Raw genomic sequence first — 19,895 nt, 5'->3', positions numbered from 1 at the left:
GCAGCTCCCCGCCACAGCTCACCTCTGCTCCGCCTCCTCCCCGAGCACGCTGTCGCCGCTCCACTTCTCCCGCCTCCCAGGCTTGCGGCGCCAATCAGCTGTTTGGCGCCGCAAGCCTGGGAGGGAGAGAAGCAGAGCGGGGCGGCATGCTAAGGGGAAGAGGTGGAGCAGAGGTGAGCTGGGGCGGGGAGTTCCCTTGCGTGCCACCCTCCCCCCTTACTTGCTGCAGGAGGCCCTCCCCAGGGCCCCGTACCCCAGCTCCCTCCGCCTAAATGCCGACGACGACCGGGGCGGCCGAAGATCAGGCCGCCGCGGTCGCCGCCGAAGGACCCGAAATGCCGCCCCCCAAATGCTAGCGCCCTAGGCGACCGCCTAGGTCACCTAATGGGTTGCACCGGCCCTGATCACGTCCTTAACTGTGCCTTGAGGTGGAAGAAACCCACTAATTGCCACATGAAAGAAATTTAAATCCTTCCTGCAACATATATGGATTAGATTAGAATAGGCTTTTTTTGTTCTATACAACTGAAATTCCCATGCCCTTTACAGGAGAATAATGGGCTGATCTTGTGAAGGCATATAGATTACTGAGGACTGTGATTGTATTCAGGGAAGACATGGATAAAGGTGATATGTCTTATCTGATGTTTTGAATAGAGCGGGTTATCGAACTGATAAGGGGTTCTGTGTGGATCATATGCAGAAGGTTATGTTATATGCTGAGATCTCTGAACCATACCACGACGGAAAGTGTGGATGCAGTCTCCAGTGTCTACTTGGTAGGTTTACAAGGTCATAACCCAGTATGACGTTTTCTATGATATAGTGTATAAGGTAGGTCTTTAGCCCACAGCTGAAAGTCAGAAGGAGGAGTGGACATTGGTCAGCAATAAAGGGGCAGAGTCAAAGTTAGTGCTGAAATCTTAACTGAATATGTCCTTTTTGCAGCTTTTCACCTGGATCGATCGGTCTTCAGCTGTCATTAAGACTGTGCCGATCACAACACATCCGCCATTCTTCTCGCATTCTTGCCTTTCTTCTCCATGTTCGTCCGAAATGTTTAACGTCATCTTCCCATCTTCTTGGAGGCTGACCAGGTGGTCTTTTCTGTTTTCGCGGGTACCACTCAGTAATGATTGCGGTCCACCTATTTTCCGTGAACCGTGCTATGTGGCCCGCCCATCGTATCTTATTATATCTGCTTTCCATGACAATATCTTTCACACCGCTGCGTTCTCTAATCATTTCATTTGGGATACGATCCAGAAGGGAAATTCCCAACATAGCTCGTTCCATTGTCGTTTCAGCTACCGACAGCCGCTGTTCTTCTCTCTTTGTCAGCTTTTAGTTTTTTAAAATAGAAAATGTTCTAATTTCCTGACTGCATTTACATTTGTTTTATACTCGTGAATCTGAAAATCCCATCTTTCCAACTTTATTTTATTCTAACAATATCACGCTAATGCTATTTTAAATGGGGTTACGAATACTGTAACTCTATTTCAGCAAAATATTTATCCTCGGAATTTTGGGGGTTTTTTAAAGAGAAGAAAAGTAAATTTCTAAAACATTTCTATTCCTGATTATTTTTAAACATTATTTTTCATTTAATTTAAATGTTAATTTTCAAAATTAATTTTCTTGAAAAATGTTATTTAATAAAAGAATCACAAAACATGTTATTACCCTATATCCTTACAAATAAACAAATCCCTCTAATTTAAATGTGACAGTCAGTAAAAAGACATTGCCTTGCACATAAGACAATACAGATTTTTACATTGGTGCAATTGGCTTCATTACAGCAGTTCCATTCATGGCCTAGTGCATCACTCCAGAAGCTTTATTTGAGGGCTTAGGTGGGATTTAAATACTGCAGAGACATTGTGCAGGTCCTCTGCACAGGAGTGAATTTCACCTATACAGAAATATATATGGTAGCAGTGAGCTGGCGCCACAGAGTATCAGCAATACTAAGTCCTCCATTCAGCAACGTACTTATGTATGCTCCTACCATTACGCACACAAGTAGTTTCATTGACCTTAAGGGCACTAACTAAATGCTGGAAGTAAGGCACATGCTTAAGTACCTTGCTGAAATTAGTGAGTTTAAACTAATACAGAATCTGCAGACTGTTTACTTGCAACTGAAATATAAGCTACATGAGCAGTAACGCGGCATTAATTTCCTTTATTTCAAAAGGGAAAAATCAGCATCTTAGGAATTAGAAATCTTACCATGAACATTAAGGTTAAAATACTTTTTGGCACTTCCGGCTATGTTCTCCACAACACAGACATACCTGCCGGTATCTGTTATTTGGGAATTTAGGATCTAAAAAAGAAAACAGGCTTCAGTAGAACTAATAAGAGGTCATTTACAATTAAAACTGCAAGATATGTACTGCTGATGTATTAGTGTTATTATAGGGATAACAATAACCAGTGTCATGAACAGGTCAGCCTAGGGAAGTATGCACTCCTGCTACCCACACGGTACCTGCTCTGCCAACCTGCATGTTTCAATTGCCGGGAAAGTAGGCATCTTTCACATTTATTTTTAATTTTGTAGGAATTTAATGAAATCCTCTTAAACGAGTTAAAAATAAAGGCCTGATTCTCCACACCATTTCACCATTTTAATATCTGTGTAAAGAACAGAGCTCAGAATCAGGCCTAACTTTGTAACTGTTCTACCAACACCTTCCACTTTTACCTGTAACATCCTTCCACCAGATAAAGACTTGTGTTGGTCGTCTTCTGCTAGGAGCTGGCCATCCTTTTGCCAACTTATGCTTGGAGCAGGGCTGCCAGTTGCCACACATTCCATCACTGTGGTCTTGTTCACAAGCACAGTGATCTCTTCAGGCAGATCAGCATCAGCTCCGTTAATGGATGGTGGCACTACATAGCATGCAAAGTGGAACAAGGAGATTGCTATATAATACTATATAAGCAGTGATTTCTTTGTGAAATTGCCAGAGGGATAGAGCCACACATAGATCTTGAATTTGCAGATTAAGGTAAAGAGAACTTCACAGTTAATTAGCGAACAATAATAAAATCCCAAGGAAAAATACAGCACCAGATTCACAGCTGGCATAAAGCAGCATAGCTCCAGGGACTGCAATGAAGCTACGGCTATTTACACCAGCCAGGGATCTGGTTCAGAATAGAGAAGAGGGGAAAATTAATTTTCCTGCTGGGAAGTTGAGTTTTTAGAGCTAGGACAAAGGAGGATTTCCAAGGCATTCCCCTCATCCTATTAATGAATCACTGGTTTTAGCAGTTTTAGAGTTGGAAAAAAACTGAGTACACTCAAAGCCAAGGCAAGAAGCACAAAGATTTCCCAGAGTATGTCTCTGACTGGATCATACAAGACTTAGACTTTGAAGCCATCCAACCCAACTTATGGAACATTCCTACAGACTGTTAGGAGTAACTCCAATGCAATTATATAGAAATTATCTAAAAATCTATAGCATTAACAGAGAACAATGCCAATGATATAGAATTCTATAGCAGGGATATATATTTTTATTACCTTTTATATGATCTTACTGAGCTATTCTATATAATGTAATCATTCTCTATTAATTTCGGTAGGACTTTTCCTTTAGGGTCTTTTGCCATAAAAAGTGAATTTGGAATTTTTAAAAATAGAAAATAATGCAAGATTAGCTCACAGAGCACATGGACATCATATTGAATGGAATCTTCTCCAGCTTCGTTTACAGCCACACATGTATATCTCCCCGCATCTTCTGCCTGAGCCCGTGGAATCTGTAACACTCTGCCTCCTGGAGGGAAAACACATTCAAGATTTCAATCTAAAATCAAGTGATTTCCATCACTCAAACATACCACATTCCTATGGAGACCTGAGTCAATGACGTCATGAATGACTGGGGGCAAAGAGCTGGGGATGTAATTTTCTCCCCATTGGTTTGTCTTGAATGATCACTTTCAGTTCTGGACTAATTAAAGCTTTTTGTTTCATAGTTGCTTTCTCTACATCCAGCTTGGTTTTAGTTGGAGGTTTATAATAAAATGTTGGCAAAGAATTAATTCCATTGGAAGGAACCTACATTCTTTGGAGACATATCAGCAACAGAGTTGTTGATCAATCTAGAAGTGAAACTTTCCACAGTGAGCTAATAGAAAACTTTGTCATTGACTCCATTAGAGAAAGTATATCAAACTGTAGAATATTTGCTCTTTGGTAAACTATGCATGACTGGAAATTTTCACTCTCAGTGCTCAGTTATATGTGGTTTTACTCTTTGATTTTCTTCTTTATTTAAAATATTATCCCTTAACAAATTGGTGCAATTCCCTCCCTGCTCAGAGAAGAGAACAAATGTTGGAAATAATACAGATCTAGATTGTGGCTGGCCTCTGAACAGATAAGCAGAGATGGGGAGGGCACAAAGAGCCTTCCCACCTATAGGCCATACCGCCACCCTCTGCACAGAGGCCAGATAAAACTGCTGTCCTAAGTGCAGGAAGTACTCCCTACTAGTGCTCCCTGGAGCATGAGCTTCTCCAAAGGGATGAGTAGCAGGAGGCCATGGGCCTGATGCCAACCTGTCTGCATGAGGCAGGGGAGCTGATTAGCTAGGCAAGAAAGTGCATTCTGAAGCCTCTGAAAAGGTGCTGCAGCAAAGTGTGCTCTGAGGAGCTCTGGGACACTTATCACCCAGACAAAATCCCTTTTGGAGCTTCCTCTGGGATGATGTGTTTCTGCACAGCCCCTTACTCAAGGCTGTAGCTAAAGGGCACAATCAAGCCCACAGAATGTGAACAAATCACCTATTTGCAGGTTCCATAGGACTGTTCCATTTTAGTGTTTCCATGGCTTTCACCATCGATGGAGAAATGTTACTACTCCAAATGTGATTGTTTTGTTAAAATGAAATGCAGAAGGAAATGTAACAACAACAGTGGATTGTAGGTGTTGTTCAATGTCTCTGTTGCATATTCACCTATATCTGTCAATCAGCATGTAATATCTGAATGTCCATATTCGCGATCTGTTAAGGGATTTACTTTAAATAAAGAAGAGGGTGAAAAATCAAAAGCATATATAAAGTCTGAGCACTGGGAGTGAAAATTTCCAGACAAGAAAAAATGGATTGAGAAGGATGCACATCCAAAATTAATTATTAGTAAATTGAGTACTTTGAAGATGAAAAATGCAATTGCCATGTAAGTGCTAAGTATTATCATTATTTATTAAGCTCATCAGGTGATCTGTTAAAATACCCACCTGGTAATATCAGTACTTTATCACTGGAGCTCAGAGGGTAGCCATCTTTATACCATGTGAGAACAGGAGGGGGCACAGCATTGGTCTCACAATACAGAGAAAGAGGATTGTTGACAATCACATCTTTGGTTTCTCCACCTCTGCCTGTATCTACTGTGTTACCAACTTCCCATGCTCTGGGAGGTTTTTGGAACCTAGGAGGAACTACATTCAGAGAGAAAGAAGAGGTTAGAGTTAGGATTTTATAGCAGAAATCCATATTTGGACAATCTAGTAACAAAAAAATACTGGAGTTGTTAAATAGCATCTTTAAGCTATGGCAAATAAGCATTCTAAATTAGATCCCATCACATCAGCCATGTACTCTATGCATGAAAATCCCAAGGCCCAGCAGCAGTGTGAACCTGGTCATGCAAACAGTTTAAGCACTACTGATTAATGTACTGGGCACTTCCTGTAGGTTAATGATTGACTAAACAGGAAGAACTGATTAAAAAAGAAAAGCCAGGAGAGGACATTACTCCAAGTTAACTCGAAGCTGTTTGGGACAAGTATTGTGTTTATCCAAGATTTTCATAAGTGACTAGTGATTCTGGATGTCCAATCTGAGACATCTTAAAGGCACCTGATTTTTTTAAGAAAAATAATTTTTAGAAGTGCCTTATTGTTTTACCCATCATCACTGCTCTTACAGCTAGCGTGGGCAAATTAATAGGTTTTCTTTTTCCTGCAACCTTTGTTCAGGCAAAACTTCCTGTGAAATAAAATTTGGTGAACTATTACACAAGAAATCAACCTAGATGCCAGAGCATAGGCTAGCACACAGGCATGGGAATGAGGAGACCTCATATCTAGATGTAGCTCTGCCAACCACTAGCTGTATGGCCTTGGGTAAGTCACTTAACTATCAGTGCTCATCTTCCCCCTCTGTAAATGGAAATATTTGACACTTTCCTTTCTTTGTAAATAGATTTTATGATGAAAAGTGCCAAGTATGTTTTCTCTCTCTTCTGCTAAGCAAGTTATAAAAACATTTTTAAAATGAGTTTTTGGAGCTTTTTTGTGTATGCATACAGTGCCTAGCACAATGGGGCTGCAGACTGGGACCATTAGTGCTGCTAGGTGCTGTAGGGAGAAACTGAATATTGATGCAAAAAATGATATTAATAAAATGATTATAATTTTTTTAGATTTTTACAAACTTGTTTGTACCTTTACTGAATAGAAAATATAACTACAAGAATGTCATAGCCAGGATGCTTGGGAATATAACAATACATATGTTTAGCTGGTTATGTTACAAAACATTTAATCTAATCAAAGAAATACCAGAAGGCTTCCGCTCCTGTCTCCCAAGGACAAGCAAACCTCAAGAAGAGAAACCACTTAAAACATTCATTCTAAAAAGGAACGTGGGGTGTGTTATCAGAGTCATAAATCTAGGTTGTAAAGTAGCCATACTAATGCCTTTTCTTTTCAAAGGAAAAACTTTGCTTGTGTTTTTGAAACTCCAGGAAAAAAACATGTGTAGTTGGAAATATTTTAAACTTTTGTTTATTTCTTAAATGTTGAAATGACAAACACCTTTGTGAAAGCCATGCTTGCAAATACATTAGCTAAATGCAAAGCTCCAAATATAACTCCTTAAGTCATTGCTATGTAAATAGTAAAATGCTTTAAGTACAACCTAGTATCTAATGACCTTGCTAAACTGACTACTACTACTACTACTAAGAAGCCACTTAAGTGTAGAATATTTACATTAATGGGGAATTAAATAATTACTGGCAATGCACAAGCAAATCCTCACTGAACTCAGGAAGACAAAAAAATTATAGTTACAAAAATCTTCAATGTAGAATCAACAACTTAAGCGAAAGACTTTCTAAGAGTAATTGAACTTTAAAAGACTGTTTTGAGAACTGAAAACCTTGATATAAAGAACAGGAGTGTTGGTGGACTTGTTGAAAACAGAATTTCTTTTCTGTCAAACTCTAATAAAAATGAAAGAATATTTAAGAGAATGGACTGAATAAAATGAAAGAGTTGATGTCTGATGCTGTCCGGCTACAAGAAGAACAAAGGCAATTAAAGAAATATTACATAAAGAAATGTTACGATCCTAGGGCCGGTTTTGTTCAACATCTTATTTAATGATCTGGATGATGGGATAGATTGCACCCTCAGCAAGTTCACGGATGACACTAAGCTGGGGGGAGAGGTAAATACACTGGAGGGTAGGGATAGGGTCCAGAGTGACCTAGACAAACTGGAGGATTGGGCCAAAAAATCTGATGAGGTTCAACAAGGACAAGTGCGGAGTCCTGCACTTAGACGGAAGAATCCCATGCACGCTACAGGCTGGAGACTGACTGGCTAAGCAGCAGTTCTGCAGAAAAGGACCTGGGGATTACAGTTGATGAGAAGCTGGATATGAGTCAGCAGTGTACCCTTGTTGCCAAGAAGGCTAACGGCATATTGGGCTGCATTGTAGGAGCATTGCTAGCAGATCGAGGGAAGTAATTATTCCCCTCTATTCGGCACTGGTGAGACCACATCTGGAGTATTGCGTCCAGTTTTGGGCCCCCCACTACAGAAAGGATGTGGATAAATTGGAGAGAGTCCAGAGGAGGCAACAAAAATGATCAGGGGGCTGGGGTACATGACTTACGAGGAGAGACTGAGGGAACTGGGCTTGTTTAGTCTGCAGAAGAGAAGAGTGAGGGGGGTTTTGATAGCAGCCTTCAACTACCTGAAGCGGGGTTCCAAAGAAGATGGAGCTCAGCTGTTCTCAGTGGTGGCAGAACAAGGAGCAATCGTCTCAAGTTGCAGTGGGGGAGTTCTAGGTTTCACTAGGAGGGTGGTGAAACACTGGAATGGGTTACCTAGAGAGGTGGTAGAATCTCCATCCTTAGAGGTTTTTAAGGCTCGGCTTGACAAAGCTCTGGCTGGGATGATTTAGTTGGTGTTGGTCCTCCTTTGAGCAGGGGGTTGGACTAGATGACCTCCTGAGGTCTCTTCCAACCCTAATCTTCTATAATTCTATGATATTCATAAGGTGAAGAGGCTTCCCAGGGCTACCTATGAAGTCATGGAGCCAATGAAAGAACCCACTTGAATCTAAACAAGCCCGAAAGAGGTGTGTTTTCCTCTAATTTTGTGAATAGGAAGGAGAAGGATATAAGAAATTCTGAAGTGAGCACCACATGCACACACACACCTGCTAAGAGAGCAGCACTCCATAACTAATCCTGTCTCTCTCAACAAGCCAACTTCCCAGACAGACAGGAAAGGTAGAGAAGACTCAAAAAGAAACCAACGCAAGGAAAACCTGCGCAAACTTCAACATAGATTGGTGAGAGAAAGTTAACTAAGATAATGGCAAGGAATTAGATTTAAAACTCTTATAATGAGTTTACTGGAATATTGAAATGCTGTAGAACTTAAAAGACTAACAGTTTCTCCTGTTAATCATCAAATGGTTAAACCATATATTCCTGGAAAGGAGACAGAGGCTAAACATTTAATAGTGGGATTTAAGATCCTTGATATTTATAATTGGTCTGTATTAAGGCAGCTCTTTACATAGCTTCTTCTAAGTACTAGTTTAAATATTTAGTAAAGATTTAGTTTAGATCACTTACTTTCCCCAACTATTTATGTATGGCAAATTAACTTGTTTAAGGGCAACTGAAGCCTGTCTAGTTATTACTAACCTAAACAGTATAGAAGTATTTAATAAGGGGACTAGATTAAATGACCTTTCCAATTCCTTTTAACTCTATCATTCTATGATACCTAAACTGAATACACAATAATTCTGGGAAACAATATACTATACTCTGGTCTTAATTTACCAAGAGAAAGTGACCCACCAAAGGTGGGTTCATTCACAAGGGTGTAATCTATTCTCCACAGGGTTAAAAGCTCTCCACAGAAAGGCATACAGAAGAGATTGTAATGGAAGTAACTAGTTTATCACTTGTACTCTGTCATGTGTTGTTTTGTTTAATGATTTATTTTTCTTTAATAATACAATAGCCATGGTTAATAATTGTGATTAATTTGCTTGGTCTTGATCAAGTGTCCCCTAAGGCAGGGGTTCTCAACCTTTTTCTTTCTGAGACCCCCCTACCCTTCCAACATGCTATAAAAATTCCATGGCTCACCTGTGTCACAGCTACTGTTTTTCTGCATATCCAGTAGATTAAACACCCAGTGTTAGTGGGTAGCAAGCAGGGCAATTGCCCAATGCCCCACGGGCACCCATGCACCATGCCCCAGGGGCTCCCATGAAGCTAAGTTGCTCAGGTTTCAGCTTCAAGCCCTGTGTGATGGGGCTCAGGCTTCGGCTTTCTGCCCTGGGCCCCGGTGAGTCTAACACCAGCCCTTCTCTGATTTATTTTAGTGGACCCCCTGAAACCTGCTCACAGCCCCCACTGGGCCCCAGACGCTGGTTGAGAACTGCTGCCGTAAGGTATGTAAAAGAATCAGTGTGTCTAAACCGTAGGAGCCACACCCCTGAGTTGACAGAAACAAGTAGTAGACCTGGCCTACCATTTCTCGTTTCTCTGGACTAAATATTTTTTGTAATTTTTAAAATAAAATTAGTTGGCATCCAACAATTGAAAACTACCCCCTTCCACTCCACAATAAAATATAATGCATTAAAAAGTTAACAAGCATATACATTTTCAAAACACTTTGTAGATGAGATGGTTGATCTTCCTTTCACTTACATCAATGTAATTCTGTTGGTTTCAGGTTTACACCAGTGTAAGTTAGAGAAGAAAATATAAATTTAATAAAGAGCTCATACTTAAAATATTTTCTCTTACTAAATACCTAAAAAATTAGAGCAAGCAGGTCAAATTACCCTTGGTCTAGACTGATCCAATGGGGGAGAAAAAGAAGAGTATAAACAATTTCAGTGCTCCAAAACAAATATTACAAGAAAATGACTCACATTGACAGAATAGGAGAATTTTATTATTTGAACTTTGTTTCCCTCTTTACCTTGTATGTTCACATCAAATTCTATTTCATCCTCTCCAGCAACATTGGATGCCAAACATGCGTAACGACCAGTGTCTGATACCTGAGCTTCCTTTATCTGCAGAGTCCGGCCACTGGCTTGGATGGTAACATGAGCATCTGGTTTAATAGGCTGTGATTTAATTTAAATAAATTTATAAGTATTAAATAAAATAAATACTTGAAGTATTAAGAATCATGAAAGTAATCTGACGGTACAGCCTTTTTGCTCTAATATGCCAGTCAAATTATTTACTCCTACCTTGACATGACTACTTGACAAGCATTTGAAAGCAAGTTGGGAATAAGAAAACATGTTCGTTTAAGCTCATCTCTTTCCTTTTTGATTGCCTTGGCTTTGCCAAGAGTAACAGAAAAACATATCTATTATTATTGTTCCCAATAACATTAGGAATCACACTCCAGCCAGTAGGCCTGATCCTGTGAGATGCTCAGCATCTCCTGAATGTGCTCAGCCTATTAATGTGCCTATGGCCTAGAATATAGCAAAAAGTCACATTACCATGATACTAAGCTTCCAGTCTAATGAAATATATGTGATAAATGTAAGTGAAGAAACTTAATGGGAAAGGAGCCCTTTACGGTAATAAAAAGTTATTAACAAAGAAAAACATCTACTCTTTCCAAGCAGATGACTTAGATTATTTTATTTTAAAATGCAGTTAATCTGAAGAATGACTCTAGAAAGATAAAGTTGTGGTGCCCCCACTTCATTCCCTTTCAACACCTTTTGTACTCAGGGTCTCATTGTTTTCCCAAAATCTGCACATGAAGGATGACTTTTGGAAGATCAGCTGCTTCTGGGGCATTGTCACCTCTTCCCAGAACCCAGTGAAGGGTTCTCTGCAAGTTCTAGAGAACCAGGGTGTGGAGGGGCAAGGCCAGGCTGGCAAAGGGAGGAGGACTGAGGGTGGGACCAGGATGTTATGCCTCTTTCCAGCACAAGCCTTGTGGGGAATCTGCGCAAGAGGTAATACAGCCTGGGGGTATATTACCTTCTGTGCAATGACCACTCAATACTAAGGAACAGGCAGTCTCAGGCAGAGGAAGTCTGGCAGCACTGTCCCACCTGCTCTGCAACTGAACCAGAGGGAGAAGTAGGAGCTCTAGTGCCAGTGTGCAGAGGGACCTGGCCTATTGCAGATTCCCTGAGATCCATAAAATTGTGGGGTGGTACCACTGTCCATAATATTGGGGGTAGGGGAAGGAAGACGACACCAGGGAGGCATTGATTTCAGTGGTGCAGGATCAGGAGCCATGTGTGCACCTATGGTGCTATACAAATGTTGATTAAAAATGATGATAAATATTCAACTGCTTCTGTAAGAAAACCACCCATTAAAAGGAATTAAATTTGTGACTGACCTGTCCATCCTTATACCAGCTGATGGCAGCAGCAGGAATCGCATGAACTTCACACTCCAGAGTAAGGCTGTTGTTTATTTTGATCTTCACTTCTTTAGGAGAGAAACCCATCCCTGAGATGTCTCCTTTGTTAATAACGGGTGGAACTGCACAAAAACAAACATCCCAAGGAAGTGAAAGAGATTTCCCTGACTGAATTAACATGTTATACATCATTTAAAATGAACCAGACATAGGGAAACCAAGTACAATAACCTTAGAGTAAAAAAATACATTCCTTTGTGATCCTGTTCTCTTAGCACCACAGCTGAGTTATTACAAAACAGCAGTGCTTAACTTTTTGGTGAAAGTGCACCAGACTACATCCTTGACTGTCCCACTCTACCATGTACTTGGCTTTCATGCTTACCTACTATTTAATCAAAAATAATAAAAATTAAAGCCAGTATTTTCAAAAACGTGCCTAAAGTTAGGCTTTTGAATCCTTAATTAGTAGAACTGGTCAAAACTCAGAATATTCTTTCCATGGGAAATTCTGACATTTTGAAATTTGTTGTCATTCAGATTCAGAATTTTGAAATTTGCCACAAAATGAAATTTTGGGGGGAGAAAATGAGTTTTGGGTCAATGAAAACATTTTGTTTCAATTTTGACTTGACATTTAAAAAAATATAATTTATAATATAAAATAAATTTCTACATTCCCACAGAAAGTTTTGATTTTGATGAACCGTTATTTTCTGGTGGAAAAACATTCCACTGAAAAGTTTTTGACCAGCTCTAATCTAAATGAGTGGCAGCTCCAAGTGAAGCTCTATTTCAGGGGTCGGCAACCTTTGGCACGTGGCTCGCCAGGGTAAGCACCCTGGCGGGCCTGACCAGTTTGTTTACCTGCTGGGTCTGCAGGTTGGGTGGATTGTGGCGCCCACTGGCCGTGATTCACCGCTCCAGGCCAACAGGGGCTGCAGGAAGCGGCGCGGGCCGAGGGATGTGCTGGCCGTGGCTTCCCGCGGCCCCCATTGGCCAGGAGCAGCAAACTGCGGCCAGTGGGAGCCATGATCCGCCCAACCTACGGACGCAGCAGGTAAACAAACTGGCCAGGCCCGCCAGGGTGCTTACCCTGGCGAGCCGCATGCCAAAGGTTGCCGATCCCTGCTCTATTTCTTTTCAGTGTCACTGTACAGCCTTTCTTAAATGGTGAGCTCTCTAGCACAGAGACCATCTTTACAGTATGGTATACAGAGCCTAGCTAGCCCAATGGGACCACAATCCCTGACTGGGTCCTCTAGGTACTTCTCTAATTCAAATAAACAATAATACTAATCATCAATAATAAATAATAAAGTTACAAGACTGGGCTGGGAACAGCCTAAACTCCTTTTCAGTTTAGAGCACTAACCAGTGAATGAGAGATGGGAAGCAATGTTTAACTAGGGGCCCCAGCAAAGAGTCTCAGCATTAAAATAGAGTGAGACACTTAGAATACTGGCCCCAAGAGTCTGAAGTACCAGTACTGGTATAGTTACTAGGGATGGTGAAATCACTGTTGTAAGGAACAATCAGAAAGAATCAAAAGTGCTGACAGGAAACCTTGCATGGGAAGGGATGAACTTGGTGGCATTTTACTTCAAAATAGAATAGTGTCTGGTTTTACCTCACTCAAGTAAAAACTTCCCATTAGATATTAGGTTCTACTTTTTAAAAATAGCTCTGGAGCCTGTGGGCTTTTACAGATCTTCAGCTGTGCAGTATCCATCTGACCTGAAAGCCCAACAAACGTTTCAGCAGAAAGAGAAGTGCATCATCTCTACATCTTCCCCTGGGCTTGCAAAGCCTACAGTAACCTCAAGTGAATGCTTGTAAATTGTGTCATACAAATCTTCCTGATGTCTTTCAAGATGGTGGGCATGATTTGTATTAATGAAAGTGTTAGCTGGATAGAGTGAGTACCTGCTGGTTCAGAAACGCTAGTGAGCAGCAGAGTGGGTAAAACTGTAAAGAAAAAATGGAGGAATGAGAAAAAATTAAAATGTATTCCATTGTTATAACAAACTTACTGTAGATTTTCACTTCATAGTGTTTCAGTGTTTCCCCAGCTTCATTTGTGGCTATGCAGGTGTATCTACCAGCACTGTCCTCCTGTGCATTTAGAATCTGCAGAGTTCGCCCTCCTGCAGAAAGATTATATTATTCACTAGCATTAGCACCATACTCCTGATCCTCAGGTTATTAATGTTTTCTGCAGTCATACTTTCAACCCTGAGAGCTAAATTCTTCTCTTGGATGTGCATGCACAACTCACATTGAACTCAGAAGGAATTGCACATGTATAATTTAGGTCAGGATGTGACACTATGTAATAATGAATGTACAGTATCTGAATTGGGTATGGGCTCACTCTCTCCTTGACTAGATATGTGTCATAGTTCCTATGAAAAGTGTTAAAGCAGTTCTGGACATGAATTGATTTATGGTCCTGTGCTTTGTCTGAATAATTGTGCTTCACCTTCTCTTTTCTGTGAACAAGTAAAAATGCATTAATTCTACATATAGGGCTGGATCTGAGGCACTGTACTGTAGTTTAGTTGCAGCCCTGTACTTCAAGTGAAAAGATGCTCAGTGTGGAGAATAGAGAAAAGATAACACTCTTATGTGAAATGTTGTGAATATTAGTGAATCAACAGGATTTGAGGCTCCAGATATGTAATTCACTCAAATTGCCTGTACTCTTCAGCATGCATCAGTTTCCTTCTCACAAATTCATGCTTACTCGTGATTTATACTCACTCCATTCTCAAAGCACAACCCCAATTTTAACTGGCTAAAACTCCCTTCAGCCGGCATTCTTAGGAACTGTCCCCCAGTGAAGTCATTTAATTCCCACATACTAGTAATGCTCACATTTCCTCCCACAGGTGCAAAATTACCAGTAGCAAAGTGTAACAAAAGTGTAACATTCATTTTCATTATATTACCTATAATCTTACCAGAAAAACTTTTCCTTATTTCATATGTCCACAAAGGGCTAGACAAGAGATAATCCAACAAAAGGACAATTATTTTTTTACTTTCTTGATGGCAAGCTACTAATGAGCTATAAAAAATGCTACAGTAGAACCTCAGAGTTATGAATACCTTTAGAACAGAGGTTGTTTGTTACTCTGAAATGTTCATAACGCTGAACAAAATGTTATGGTTGTTCTTTTAAAAGTTTACAACTGAACATTGACTTAATACAGCTTTGAAACTTTACTATGCAGAAGAAAAATGCCGCTCTCTCTATTTGTTAGTACTTTACATTTAACACAGTACTGTACTGTATTTGCTTGCTCTTTTTTTCTTTCTTTCTTTCTTTTTGGGGGGGGGGGGGGGGGGTGGGGTCTCTGCTGCTGCCTGATTGTGTACTTCTGGTTCCAACTGAGGTGTGTGGTTGACTGGTCAGTTCGTAACTCTGGTGTTCGTAACTCTGAGGTTCTACTGTATCTTATTTATTTAGCTTTTCTGTTTGTGCTGTCTATCTTCACTTCCTCTCCAGTTATACCCCCCTATTTTTGAAGTGTTCCCATTATTTTCACAGACAAGTTTAAAGATTAACAGCACAACTAGGACATATTTTTAGCAGACCTCCTTAATTCTGCTTAATTAATTTGTGGGCACATCCATTTTATATTCAAATTGTAGTAAAAGGGTAAAATTGCCTAATTTGCACAAACAGATCTTCCTGCAAATTTTGCAGACACAATTAAGGAGGTAAACTGGAAATTTCTATAAGTCATTCAATTGCCTTTTTAATATGGATACGATGTAGTATGGTCATGAATACATTTTAAAGTTATCAAGCGATAGTGGTGATGTGGGTTACTGTGTGTCGTTATCAATATTTCAAATGAAGTTACCATGTTATTATTATGCTGTTACCACCTAACTTTAATTATTACATTGTAACTGTGCAATTAACTTGGCTCACCACCATCGTTTTACAGAGCAAAGAGATAAATATTATCTGAAAGCATAAAAATAATTAATTAACTAATGTCTGTGAAACTCTGAGATCCTGGGATGAAAAATGCTACAGAAGTATAAAGTGATGCCATTATTACAACTAATTGTTTTGTTTATGAATGTGTCATCTGATAAGTGACAAAACATTTATTTTATTTAAGAATAAAAATAATTACCCGGCAAAATTCGGATATTTCTGTTAGATTCCAGTGGAGCTCCATCTTTTAGCCAGGTAATTGTAGCTGGTGGGTATGAATAAGCCTCACAAGCCAGGGATGTGGGGCTATTCAGGATAACAGTGACGTCTTCTGCACTGCCATGACTGTCTGTACCCGCAATGGTTGGAGACACTGGGAAGCAATAAGAAGATCCTCAGCAATGGAACTGACAGCCATTAAAAGCAATTTAAGGCTACAATAACTTTTAAATGGAGAACTGCTGGTGTTATTTGAAACCTCTTTATAAAGAAAATTCAACATCCTGTTTAGAGGATGTGCATCACTACTAGGCATGTGTGAACTGTTCACAATGAAACCCAGAACCAGGCAAAAGTCCTATAGCACTAGCTGAAGCTCTGTCTGGTTTCTTGTTTTGTCCTGAAATTGAAATTCAGCCTACGTTCATAGAGCCTGTCAAATGGGCGGGGGTTGGAGGGGAGAGGGGGAGGGGAAGAAGGCTGGCCACCAGCCATTACCCCACCACCTCCCACGGACTATTATTGACTAGGGGTCAGCAGGTCTACTGTCTGATCTTCCTGAAAGCTATTGCTAGGCAGGGGATGTGGGCCAGGATATGAGAGTATGTAAAGAAACTCTACTGTATTAGTTGTAGTCTGTAACATGATAACCATCATAATAAAATAACAGGTGGTCTGAGTTTTTATGAAACAATGTTTCCTTTAATGGTGTCCTTAACACATTTCTTCTGTAAAACACAAGACAATGCACTGTTTTGTTCAATCTATATGTAGATTAATTCCTGTTCTAACTCCCTGTTTTCCTACCTCACTTGTTTCTTCTTAAAGGTATAAGTGCCTTATTAATATTAAACACTTTAGCAATTATACAGATGTAAATATTTAACTCTAGTCAGGTAACTTAGACATTGCTGTTATTAACTGTTAGGAACCCCAGCATGAATATCTACCTTTCAATGAGATTAATACCTTCTTTAGATAACCAGCACAATCACTTACCAAGTACATTGAGACTGTAACTTTTGCTTTTGTCACCAGCTACATTGGATGCAACACATGTATATCGCCCTGTGTCAGCAACTTGAGCGTTGGTGATTTGAAGAAAACGTCCACTGGACAGAATCTGGTGATCTCCATCCTGGGTAAGAGGCTGACCATCTTTTACCCATGTAATCTGTGGTATAGGATTCCCTTAATAAAAATACAATTAATTGTAAGTGTTAATTACTGTAGCCTCTAGAAAATGAAAAGTTACTGAATAGAAAAGAACATTTTTTGTGTCCACTTAAAATTTCCCTTTTAAGAAAGTTCTATAGAATACATATTCTATAGCCCTATAGGTTTTTGAACCATCCTCTAGAATTTTATACGAACATAAGAACAGCCATACTGGGTCAAACCAATGGTCCATCTATTCCAGTATCCAGTTCCAACCGTAGCCAATGACAGGTGCTTCAGAGAAAATAAACAGAACAGGTAATCCATCAAGTGATCCAATCCCCTGTTGCCCATTCACATCTTCTGGCAATAGAGGGTAGGGATACCATCCCTGCCCATCCTGGCTAATAGTCATCCATGGATTTACCTCCATGAACTTATCTGGTTCTTTTTTGAACCCTGTTAGTCTTGGCCTTCACAACATCCTCTGGCAAAGAGTTCCACAGATTAACTGTGCGTTGTATGAAGAAATACTTGCTTTTGTTTGTTTTAAACCTGCTGCCTTTTCATTTCATTTGGTGACCCCTGGTTCTTGTGTTATGAGAAGGAGTAATTAACACTTCCTTATTTACCTTCTCCACACCAGTCATGATATTATAGACTTCTATCATATCCCACCTTAGTAGTCTCTTTTTCAAGCTAAAAAGTCCCAGTCTTATTAATCTCTCCTCATATGGAAGCTGCTCCATGCCCCTAATCATTTTTGTTGCCTTTTCTGTACCTTTTCCAATTCCAGTACATCTTTTTTGAGATGGGGTGACCACATCTGCACACAGTATTCAAGATATGGACGTATATAGAAGTAATATGATATTTTCTGTCTTATTATCTATCCCTTTCCTAATGGTTCCCAACATTTTGTTAGCGTTTTTGACTGCCGCTGCACACTGAATGTATGTTTTCAGAGAACTATCCACAATGACTCCAAAATCTTTCTTGAGTGGTAACAGATAATTTAGACCCCATCATTTTATATGTATAGTTGGGATTATGTTTTACAATGTGCATTACTTTGCACACAACAGGGATCTACTTTTCTGTTAAATTCTACAGGATGTTTAAAAAATAAACTATAGAAAGGTTTTTTCTATTAAGTTCTATAGGATATTTCTCTTAGGGTTATTTACTAAAAACACATTCATTTAAAAAACCCACTGCATTGACAGTGATATTAAAACATTTAAAAAAGAACAGTCAAGATAAAACTCAGAGCCAAATTCTGGCTTTCAGCTATTTGTACACATACACTCAAACAACTGTGGTCAGGAAGGGAACTGTGATGTGGACAACTAACAAACACACCAAGCTGCTGTGGGTTTAGCTGTTGAATAGGGAACATATTGTGACATTGCAAAGCCTTACCTATGACTTCACAAGTTAATGTAACACTGTGTTTTTCTTTCACTTTCACATCCTCCAGTTTATTCTCACCCACAATCCCTGGGGGCACTATTAGAGAGGAAAAAAGCATAATATTGCACACTATTAGTTACACCAAATTTAAATATAACACACTACAGACCTATATTGGTATAACTACATCACTCAGGTGTGTGAAAAATTCATACCCGAGTGCCGTAGTTATACTGACACAATCCCCTGTGTAGACAGTGCTATGTTGGCAGGAGAGCTTCTCACGCTGACTTAGCTACTGCCTCTCGGGAAGGTGGATTAATTACGCCAATTGGAGAGCTCTCACTCGTCGGCTTAGAGTATCTTCATTAAAGTGCTACAACAGCAGCACAACTGCATCAGGGTATGGCTACACTACGAAATTAGGTCGAATTTATAGAAGTCTTTTTTTAGAAATCGTTTTTATACAGTCGACTGTGTGTGTCCCCACACAAATGGTCTAAGTGCATTAAGTCGGCGGACTGCGTCTACAGTACCGAGGCTAGCGTCGACTTCCGGAGCGTTGCACTGTGGGTAGCTGTGGGTAGCTATCCCACAGTTCCCACAGTCTCCGCCACCCATTGGAATTCTGGGTTGAGATCCCAATGCCTGATGGGGCAAAAACAGTGTCGTGGGTGGTTCTGGGTACATGTCGTCAGGCCCCCCTCTCCCTCCCTCCCTCCATGAAAGCAACGGCAGACAATCGTTTCGTGTCTTTTTTGCAGGGTTACCTGTGCAGACGCCATACCACGGCAAGCATGGAGCCCGCTCAGCTCACCGTCACCGTATGTCTTCTGGGTGCTGGCAGACGTGGGACTGCATTGCTACACAACAGCAGCTCATTGCCTTTTGGCAGCAGACGATGCATTACGACTGCTAGCCATCGTCGTCGTACTCCTGGGTGCTCTTTTAGCTGACCTCAGTGAGGTCGGTCAGGGGCGCCTGGGCAGACATGGGAGTGACTCAGCCAGGTCATTCCCCAGTCGTACTGCACCATCTTCTGGCAAGCACCCAGGAGATGACGATGGCTAGCAGTCGTACTACACCGTCTGCTGCCAGCCTAAGATGTATAAGATAGATGGAGTGGATCAAAATAAGAAATAGACCAGATTTGTTTTGTATTCATTTGCTCCCCCCTCCCTCCCTCCCTCCATGAAATCAACGGCCTGCTAAACTCAAGGGTTTTGAGTTCAGTCCTTGAGGGGGTGATTCTGTGTGACAGTTGTTTGTGTTTCTCCTTGATGAAAAGCCACCCCCTTTGTTGATTTTAATTCCCTGTAAGCCATGTTGTCAGTCACCCCTCCCTCCATCAGAGCAATGGCAGACAATTGTTTCGCGCCTTTTTTCAGCGCAGACACCATAGCACTGGGAACATGGAGCCTGCTCAGATCACCGCGG

The 19,895-nt window shown here is 40.5% G+C and overlaps 1 protein-coding gene across 1 annotated transcript in view; it reads right to left on the bottom strand.

Annotated features, from left to right (window-relative positions):
* Positions 1-19,895, bottom strand: part of LOC112103403 (hemicentin-1) — a 345,952-nt gene that overhangs the window by 77,792 nt on the left and 248,265 nt on the right. Inside the window, exons 45-54 of the mRNA XM_026655607.2 lie at positions 18,468-18,554; positions 16,887-17,078; positions 15,868-16,041; positions 13,747-13,860; positions 11,690-11,835; positions 10,286-10,436; positions 5,270-5,473; positions 3,687-3,800; positions 2,717-2,904; positions 2,239-2,335 (exon numbers count right to left, since the gene is read on the bottom strand). Coding sequence (XP_026511392.1) covers positions 2,239-2,335; positions 2,717-2,904; positions 3,687-3,800; positions 5,270-5,473; positions 10,286-10,436; positions 11,690-11,835; positions 13,747-13,860; positions 15,868-16,041; positions 16,887-17,078; positions 18,468-18,554 — 1,467 coding nt within the window. The remainder of the gene's footprint in view (positions 1-2,238; positions 2,336-2,716; positions 2,905-3,686; positions 3,801-5,269; positions 5,474-10,285; positions 10,437-11,689; positions 11,836-13,746; positions 13,861-15,867; positions 16,042-16,886; positions 17,079-18,467; positions 18,555-19,895) is intronic.

The sequence above is a fragment of the Terrapene carolina genome, unplaced genomic scaffold (assembly GCF_002925995.2).
Source record: "Terrapene carolina triunguis isolate 2854851 unplaced genomic scaffold, T_m_triunguis-2.0 Scaffold210, whole genome shotgun sequence".
In the NCBI taxonomy this organism is placed as follows: domain Eukaryota; kingdom Metazoa; phylum Chordata; order Testudines; family Emydidae; genus Terrapene; species Terrapene triunguis.
This window is presented reverse-complemented; position numbering and strand designations above follow the sequence as displayed.